The 9,474-nt window shown below is 37.0% G+C and overlaps 1 protein-coding gene across 1 annotated transcript; it reads right to left on the bottom strand.

Annotated features, from left to right (window-relative positions):
• Positions 1-2,664: 2,664 nt before the first annotated feature.
• Positions 2,665-9,213, bottom strand: SPX (spexin hormone). The gene is made up of 6 exons (XM_040561603.1): positions 9,182-9,213; positions 7,797-8,043; positions 7,611-7,668; positions 6,336-6,398; positions 5,595-5,681; positions 2,665-2,812 (listed from the first exon to the last, which is right to left on the bottom strand). Exons 1-6 carry the CDS (start codon positions 9,211-9,213, stop codon positions 2,754-2,756), a joined length of 546 nt encoding a protein of 181 aa, XP_040417537.1. The 3' UTR covers positions 2,665-2,753.
• Between the last annotated feature and the right edge of the window lie 261 nt (positions 9,214-9,474).

Genomic DNA, 9,474 nt, shown 5'->3' with positions numbered 1-9,474 from the left:
ACTGTTTATTTTCTCATTTTTCTGGTATATTTCTTTAATTGTTTTCATCATGTCTTACATTAAGTTTGTTAACCAACTAGTTCAGGGAAGAAATTAATGTTATTTGGTTAAAGAAAATGACAAAAAAATTGCTTAATTAACACCTTCTCATGCAGGCAAACCTACATGCCACAGAGCAATGTGAAAACATTCGAAGTTGTGCATTTCAATTCTTCCAATTGCCCCATTAGTTCATGCTCTATTTCACTTCTGTGGAAGAAACCTAATCTTAAAAAATAATTCTAAACTAATTCCAAAAACATATCTTCCCCACAGACATAATTTGTAAAAAGCACATGAAACTTCTTTTCAAAGTGTTTGGGGAATAAATGAACTTTACAATGAAAACCAGACATCTAATTTGTGTTATGGTTTTCAAAGGTATTTTAATTTTCAGAGAAGCAGAGAGTGCCTGAAAAAAGATCTTCAGAAGTAGATCTTAACATGAAAACACTAGGAAGGAGGTCCATCTTTTATTTAGAAGTTTGAAAATCAAGAATTTCTCAAGCTGTTTAAGAAAAGACATTTCCAGGAATTGATTCAGGCTGTTCCTCAGCAGGTAGGATGATCTGACCTCTGGAGGTATTTACCTTCACTGTCTTTTCTGGGGAGAGCTTACATGGCCAGCTTTCATTAGATACCTACCTTTCAAACACTTAACCAACACTTGACGACATGGTTCTTGCTATAGATCGTATAGAATAAAAGTGATTAAGTGCCTATCTGTATTTTTGGTCACCTAAAATCAGTTTTAAAATTGCACTTTCGTTCTTAAGCTGATTTGGATAATTGAAAAAATACCTATTCTCAAAAGACATGTTCAAGTTTTATGGCAAAAACTTGACTGGATTTAAAAGGAGTCACTTTTGTTTAGCCACTTATAAAGTAATTAAAAATGATTAATAAGTATTTTTCATATGAAAGCAGTGAAAACAAAGATACCACATGTATTTTCTTCATACATTTTACTAAGTGGAGAACTGCATTCTGTGAGCTCAAAAACGTGTTCTTTGTTGGCGTGGATTTAATCAGCAATTATCTGCCATATTGAAAATACTGGGGTTTCACAGACAGCTCTATCCTAAGACAGAATTGTTATTCTGGTTCATGATACTTGAAAAAGAAAAAGAAAAAGAAAAAGAAAAAGAAAAAGAAAAAGAAAAAGAAAAAGAAAAAGAAGAAAAGAAAAAGAAGAGAAGAAAAGAAAAGAAGAAAAAAGAAAAGAAAAGAAAAGAAAAGAAAAGAAAAGAAAAGAAAAGAAAAGAAAAGAAAAGAAAAGAAAAAAGAAAAGAAAAGAAAAGAAAAGAAAAGAAAAGAAAAGAAAAGAAAAGAAAAGAAAAGAAAAGAAAAGAAAAAAGAAAAGAGAAGAGAAGAAAAGAAAAAAAAAAGTTTAAACTAGTGAGCTCAGATCCACAGGAATACATACAAAAGTCAATGGAGAATGAGATTAGTACAGTTTTTGTATTTCTAGGACATTTAGAGGGACATGAATTTCAGAATACTAAATCAGATTTCCTACTTTTTGTCTTAATACTGATTGATCGTACTGCAAATTTTGGTGAAAATTAACTTAATGCACTTTCAGAACATTCTTGAAACAGAGTTACTAAATGAATGAAAAGACTGTGGTGTCTTTAGATGAAATTCATCAAGAATTCATTCTGTCATATAGTATACACTGCTATTAATAGATATATTACTGCTTAAAAATAAACAAACAAGGAGATTTTGATTTCTTCTATGTTCCTTCATGAAGTGACGTAAACTAAAAACAATTACTGAAAATGCCTATGGCCCCATGATAGAAATTAATTCCTCTTCAGATGCATTTCTTTGTGTTGAGGAGAAGCATTATAGTTAGTGTGAGTTAACAAAATTAATTAGCAGTGTCATGAGAAAGATCTGAGGAAAGTAGTATTAAATGATGAACAGCAGGACCAGGGCTAAAGGTTAAAAAAATAAAACATAGTTGCTTGGACACAAGAATCATGTGGCTATTTTTTAATTACATGAGAACTACAGAGGGCTTTCCAGTAAAACCACAAAACTGCATGAATAATGTTCAATATATCTTTATCAGCATGGAATAATTAACCATTTTATATATAATTTCAGTTTGAAAACTTAAAAAACAACAAAAATGTGCAAGAATGATGCAACTATATTCTGTGTGCCAGCTGTCACGTATGACACTAGATTTGTAACTAGTGTGCCACCACCAGCTCCAGCAGACCTGTACCATATGCAGCAGTAGTGACTGTATGCCATGGACCCTACTGAGGCCCTAATCCTGTACTAACCTTCATCAACATACAGGGCCAGAAATGAAGGAATCCACCTTAATTGGAAACAAAAATGGCTCCGATATACAGCTGGGTAGAAGGTGGCAAAAGGTTTTCCACTCACTACTGAAAATTTGATTTTAATGAAGTAATTGTGCAAAAGGACAGCTTTAATCATCCTTTCAGCTAAGATGGAACGGTGTATTTTAAATTTTGGATGAGAAATACAAAATGATCTAAACAAGGCAAGAACTTTACAAATAATATCTTTAGCTGAATTGGTAACTTTTAATCAGTTTGTATTCAAACCATTGCTATGAATAAATACGTGACCCTTTTGGAACTTAAGTGAGGATGAATGAAATACTCTGTTTACACAAATCATGGTTTCAGGGTATACAGAATACAAATGTTAAAGAAATTTGAAATATTTCACCAATTTGATAAATTATCCGTCAAGTAGCCAGGGTGATCACCATTTTCTTCTTCAACTGTAAGACAAGACACAGTGGGGAAAAATAAGATGTAGATAAAGGAAAGTTCAGTCACCCATCATTTTCAGGGTATAAATATACCTCAGGGACAGCCCTAGTGTAATCTGACTGCTTAGCTAAATGATGAAAATAGAAGTAATCATGCCTGCTGTCATTTTAAATGTATGAATTTTTCTATTTGTTAAGGAGCAAGGCATGTCCAGGGAAATATTTTGGTAAAAGGCACAAATTTTTCATGCAGAAAAAACCAATATATTTGTTCTGTGTTTGCACATTTCTCTCAGTCAAGAGGATTCTAAAATCAACTGAACGTGATCTTCTGAAAATGTGTGGCTTATCCGTGTTTGATTGTTTTGTTAGTCTACTACTACAATGATGTCAATGTTATTCCACAGAGTATTTTTCAAACAAGCTGCCAGTTTTGCTTAGCTTTCTCAAATGTGTCACCTTTTTTCTTAAGGGGTGTTGCCAGACACTATCTCCTTTTGAACAGCAACAACAGGCAGGAAAACACCACTAAAATTTATAAATCATGAACTTCACAGGATTTTCTCTTTTTGTTAGCTCACAAGTAACAGACACTTTCACTGATTTATCTTTAAAATTGCCCATATAGTTTGTCTAAAGCCCTATGCTCATTGTTAATTCTGCCTCTTTCACTCAAAGCACCACTGAAATTTTCGGTTTTCAGACTTCTGCCACGGCAGGGAGGAGAGAACTGAGCACAGAGCCCCAGAATTATGTGAGGTACAGTGGGAGATGCTAGGAGTTGGAAAAGACAGTAATGGTTCAAGGATATCTGCACATACACCAGGTAAATTCTGTTTTCATTTCAGGAAAGCTGTATACTTTAGATAAACAAGGTGAGGTGGTATGGTAGCAATGGCAAGTTATTTATTGCACGCTAGTGATCATGTCAAAGGTAATGAGGCAGTAATAGGCCTGTCTTACCATGCATCTATGCAAAAGGTACAAAATACCTCATATTTCACTTGGGTTTTTCTTTACATTTCATAATTCAAATAAAGCACTTCTTCCTATTGTGACAACCGTAATTAAGAGGCTGCATAAAAAAGTCACAACTGAGACCAAAAATGCCACAAAGGTAGCTTCTAGTCACCTTCTATTCCTCCATGACCTGGACCAAAGAGGCAAGGAACATAGCTTGGACAAGCTCCTGAGGTTGCATAAGCTCTTGCAGCCTCCCCAGCACCCAGGGGCTGGAGTAGAGCACAGGGTCTCCACAGCACTGGTGCGTGTATCCTTCCTTTTACAACTTCCCTGTTCCCAACTCCATTTCCAAATGGGCATGGGCAAAAAATTAGTCTGTGTAACTGAAGAGGTGAAGGGTACCTGTACTCAGCTCTGGTGAGGTCACACCTTGAGTACTGTGTTCAGTTTTGGGCCTCTCAGTACAAGACGGACATCGAGGCCCTGGGGCATGTCCAGAGAAGGGCTACGAAGCTGGTGAAGGGCCTGGAGCACAAGTCCTGTGAGGAGTGGCTGAGGGAACTGGGGTTGTTTAGTCTGAAGAAGAAGAGACTCAGGGGAGACCTTATTGCTTTCTACAGCTGCCTGAAAGGAAGCTGTGGGGAGCTGGGGGTCAGCCTCTTCTCACAGGTAACTAGTGATAGGACTAGAGGGAATGGCCCCAAGTTGTGCCAGGGGAAGTTCAGGTTGGAAATTAGGAGACATTTCTTCTCAGAAAGAGTAGTCAGGCATTGGAATGGGTTGCCCAGGGAGGTGGTGGAGTCACCGTCCCTGGGGGTGTTAAAGGAAAGGTTGGACCTGACACTTAAGGACATGGTTTAGTGGGTAATATTGGTAGTAGGGTAATGATTGGACCAGATAATCTCAAAGGTCTTTTCCAACCTTAATGATTCTACGATTCTATGACAGCAGACAGAGTGCATAGATTTAGGGTCTCAGCATGGTGAGCTGCATGCAGGCAACAGAAGATGAGGGGTTTGGGACAACAGCTTTGCAGGAAGGCTGGTCTAGGGAGGAAAGGTGAACTATTACAGGGTGAGGGAGCTGGGTGACAGGAGACAGGGCTTTTCATCTAAGGGAGTGCAATATGCGTGAAGGAGATGGGGGAACACAAGTTATATAAGACTGACTCAGTAACTGGTTTCTGCTATAGGAGGCTGTGAAAGGCACAGGTTTTGAGGTTTTGATTTGAGAAGCAGAAGTATGCAGCAGCAGTGTGAGGAAGCAGGTGATGAGGAGACAGATATGGGAGGGCTGGACAAGCTCTATGGTAGGCTGGGAATACATGAATGATTATTGGATTTTTCAGGATATTTCAGGGCTCTGCCTCTAAATCTCCTTGGGACCCCTTGTCAGCTGTGCCAGTGACAGCTCTCAGAAGCCAAATGTTAATCCCACAGCTCCTGTTCTGGAGCTTTTTAGAATTCTTTTTAAGCATTTCTACCAGGGCAGAAAAGCCAATGGAGTAATGAAAATTTCACAAGCAATATTTCGTAGAAAAAGAAGTCCCGGTAGAGAAGTTTTGTTTTGGAAAATTCAAATCAAAATAGCCGTTCCCTTGAATCTAAACCAATAAAAATCTGAAAAGCAAATGAAAAGCAGACTATAGAAAAGTTTACCAACTATGACTTCTCAGATTCATGTTCTAGCTTGTGTAAATGTACACCCTGATAAAATATACTCTGTGGAACACCTTATTTCAAGACTGACTTTTTAGATTAACATGTTAGTAAATTAAGTATTTATAAACCCCTTTAAAAGCTCCGGGCAAAACAAAACATGCATTTACCTGGTTCTTGGGCTTTCTGTAAGGAACTAAGGAACAGCGCTGCAGCTTCAGAACGAGATAAAGGATTTGTGTTTTGGCTGCGTGTTTCTAGAATTACAAAATCAAAGATGCCCAGTTTGTTAGTGTTTTATGCGATTTCTTTATTTTGCTCTTTGCTTTTTTATATCTACAGTTAGAGATACAAATAGAAAAAAAATACTGCTCTTTCCTTCACTCAATAACATTATGTACTCAAAACCAGCCTGAAAAACGTCTAACACAGAAGAGGTTAGCTATTTCTTGCCAAAGGGGGTTATGTTAGAGTTCCTTAGAAAGTAAAAAGAACATTTTTTTTCATGTGTTATTATTTTGCTACAGGGTTATTTCCTCCAGGCACATTGTCTAGCATGAAATAATGTTGTTGACTTTCGTCACTTGTCAGTTCAGCATAGTTAATAATTTCATTTGATTTTTTTCCACCGGGAAAAGAAAGTCAAAGGGACTGATGATAATGTGAAACATTATCATGTGAATGTTAATAATGTGAAACATCACCACTTATGGAAGTGAAGTCACATCGGTACACAAGAAAAGAAAATCAGATGCATGGTCTTTATAATATGCTTTTTGGAATGAAGGATATACAAAAGGAAGTTATATAAAAAAAGTGCTTCCTTAAATATGATTCCAGGAAAACAACCCCTCTCCTGTTTCTATAGATTTCTTTCCTAATCCGAGGAAAGACTGTGGACACTTACTTACCAAGCTGCATTCTGTCATACAGATCTTTTTGCTGGCTCTCATCTGAGATGAATCGCCGTCCCTCTAGAAGAACAGTGGGAAAAGGTGAAAACAACCTCGCAAATCTGTTGTAATTTGTACCTTACAACCCCTATAGTCTTTTCAAAACCCAAAGTTACAGCATTAATTCTACAAACATAAAATTGGATGCATTTATCCCCCCTGGGGTCTTTTGAAATCAGCAGTAGTCCATCCTTAACTGGAACACTCCCAAACATACTTTATTCTAAAAAGGAGTTGTTCCAGCACTTTTCATTCATATATTAATCTGCTGTAGGAGCTGTATGTAGTATGGAAGAATTTACTGTATTTTCTTCACTTTTTCCTTGACTCCTATATGGTCAAGAGCCTTCAGTCTCTTTGCTGGTCTATAAAGTATTGTTTTTTAAAGGGATTTTGTTATATAAAATAATAATAATAACAGTTCATTATTCAGTTGGAAGAAGTAAATAAAAAGGGGGGGGGAATCTTATTTTTCTTCTTTTTTTTTAATTTATTTGAAGGAATTTTGCTCCCTCAATACATACCTTGCCTGGTACTTTTTGGTTTTGAAACAATTCAGAATAGAATTGTTAAAAACACAAATGTTTCTGTTAAATGTGGATCTGCATGAAAGGACAAGATCATCTCTCCTTGACTCTAAATTTTATATTTAATGCTCCTTTAACTCTGTACTAATACCAGAAATTCAAAAGTTAATTTGCAAGAGTTAATTACAACAATATCGATAACCCTGACATCCAAGTTCTTCTTAGAAGAGGTTGCTTGTGGTCTGAATACCAACTGTAATGCAAGATGCTTGTAATAGGAATGTGTTTTATCCTATTGCTTGGGAAGATGTTTTAATTAAAGCCTGAGTGAGAATAAGGGATGATGACTATAACCAGTATGTCTTAAATCCCCTTTAAGATTATTTCAGTTAAGAGAATTGCTTTTCCAATAGGTTTCACAATCAAACTTCCAACACTATACGTTTCCAGTACTTTCTGGTTTGCTTTTCTTCTTCCAGAAGTTGCTTTCTTCAATTTGATTTCTTTAAAAATTAGTAATAATACTGGCAATGCCACTGTTTCAATGACAAGGAGAAATAATGATAAGCATACCCAGGTAGGCTTCAGAACTTCTACCTCCACAGTATCCTTAGGCATTTACTGCTTGTGTGGAGCCAAGCAGATCAGGAATAATCCAGTGGTATAGAAAGTCATCTCCTCAAAACTTAAAGAGCTTGGGACTTACGTGCACCCTTCAAATACAGCATAGCCTGGGGAGTCCAGTTTCTCCTTTGGAAATGAGCCTTTATGCCAAAGAAGAGAAAGAGACATGTCAGCACCATACACCATTACAAAGAAGTACAAGTACTTACACAGCACAAACCTGCGAGATTCAAGGATGCTGTGCATTCAGTCTGAGTGAGCTGTTTACCTGAGGAGCACTCCAGGAGAAAGATATGAAGGACACTGCAAGGAACAGTGCCACTGAAGATGCTGTCAGTTTACGGAGTCCCTGTGCACAGCGAAGAACCACAAGACACAAGAAAAAGGTTTCAGGTCTGTAGATCTTCTCAACTTCAAATCTAAATGTGAGAGTATTTTCAGTCTCTCCTTTCTCCCTGTCTTGCTGCCCAACCTCCTCATGCTCTGTGGCTATTTCAGCTTCAATACACAGTGATCTAACGAGAGGATGAATGTTAAATCAAACACTTTATTATTCTCATTACTCATTATAAAGGTTCCATACAGGTGAGAACTGTCATTGAGGTGAACGCTTTTTGTGCTTCTATTTACAAGGACACTAGATCTTGCAGAAATGAGAATAATGTGCAAACTAAGGGGAAATATCATATAAAATGTATCTTGATTCTACCACACCTGAAGACAGAAACTAGACAATAAGCAAATGTAGGGGACTTGCTATTACAAACAAACAGGAAAAGTAGATGACTAGTTCCTCAGGAAAGGAAGTTTTTAAACTTAACATCTTATTTGCATCAACCACGATTACATACTTGTCATGAGAGAGGCTTGCTTGATTCTTGGAGTTTGTTTGCTGATGCAGCACATGCAAATGAAAGCATTCAGCATAAATCCTCTGCAAACAAATTGCATATCTACTTGTTTGCACAGACTATGTTACTATTCATGCATTGGTAACTGTGATGGGCACCAGAGAGGATCTACCATTATGATTCACAGTGTTTTATTTCAGCCTGTTTTTGAGAGCGCATTTTGCTTATTTATTTCTAATGCAGTGGTTTCAAGCACACTGAACATAACTACATGTATATTTATCTTAGGTTATTTTTAAGTTAAAATTATTAACCCCCACTGCAGTTCCTAAAATATTATGTTCACATGAAAAATCTTGAATTGCAAACTAAATGTTTCCCACATACCAAAAAGTCTCACTCACCTTCATACTTATTGCAGTGGTGAATCTTCAGTCTTCGTTTCTTGGGATAACTTGTCACAAGATCTCCTAAAGGTTTGTGGTACCTTTTTAAATCTTCAGAGTGAATGTCCCCTCCCCTTCTGTGGCAGGGTGGAGGAGTCTAAAGGGATCTCTTGTCAGCCCTGTAGATGGAGAAGTAGAAGGTATGATGACTCCTGAGGGAAACCTGTAGTCTTGCAGGAAGTCAGTGAAGTGATTGAAAGATAGACACACTTGAAGATGCACCCCATTAGCCAGGTGAATACTTTCTGAATACATCAGCATCAGCCCTGTGCATTTGCAATACAACGTCACCTTCTTGCCAGATGATCGATAACAACGGCCAGAAGCAGATATTAATATGGATGATGAGTATTTACCTAGGATAATCTAACTTCAGGTTGTTAGTCATTTTGGAAGCTGGAAAAGGTAGTAAATTGCTCCCCAGTCATAACATGCCAACATCAAGAAAAAGGTGACTTATCCAAGGGTCACTAGCTTGAGATTGTTCCTAGCATACAGTTAGAGGATGCAGTCTCTTGTTTGTTCTCTAACAATCTCTTGCATATGCTTTTCTTACACATGAATAAAAATACAAAGCTGAATAAAAAAATAATAATTTTAAAAAATCCTTAGTAGCCAGAAACACTTTGCTGTCTCATGGATTGATTGG

This window comes from Cygnus olor, chromosome 1 (assembly GCF_009769625.2).
Source record: "Cygnus olor isolate bCygOlo1 chromosome 1, bCygOlo1.pri.v2, whole genome shotgun sequence".
Classification (NCBI taxonomy): domain Eukaryota; kingdom Metazoa; phylum Chordata; class Aves; order Anseriformes; family Anatidae; genus Cygnus; species Cygnus olor.
The sequence above is the reverse complement of the archived record's forward strand: the minus strand, read 5'-3'. Positions and strand labels throughout refer to the sequence as shown.

What these genes read in the sequence shown, in the direction of transcription:
- SPX (XM_040561603.1), bottom strand. Translation starts at nt 9,213, where the DNA reads ATGACTAACAACCTGAAGTTAGATTATCCTAG. An exon ending in GCTGTATTTGAAGGGTGCAC is followed by an intron (nt 6,399 to 7,610) that starts GTAAGTCCCAAG and finishes CTGTTCTTCTAG; the next exon opens with AGGGACGGCGATTCATCTCA. An exon ending in ACAGAAAGCCCAAGAACCAG is followed by an intron (nt 2,813 to 5,594) that starts GTAAATGCATGT and finishes CTTGTCTTACAG; the next exon opens with TTGAAGAAGAAAATGGTGAT.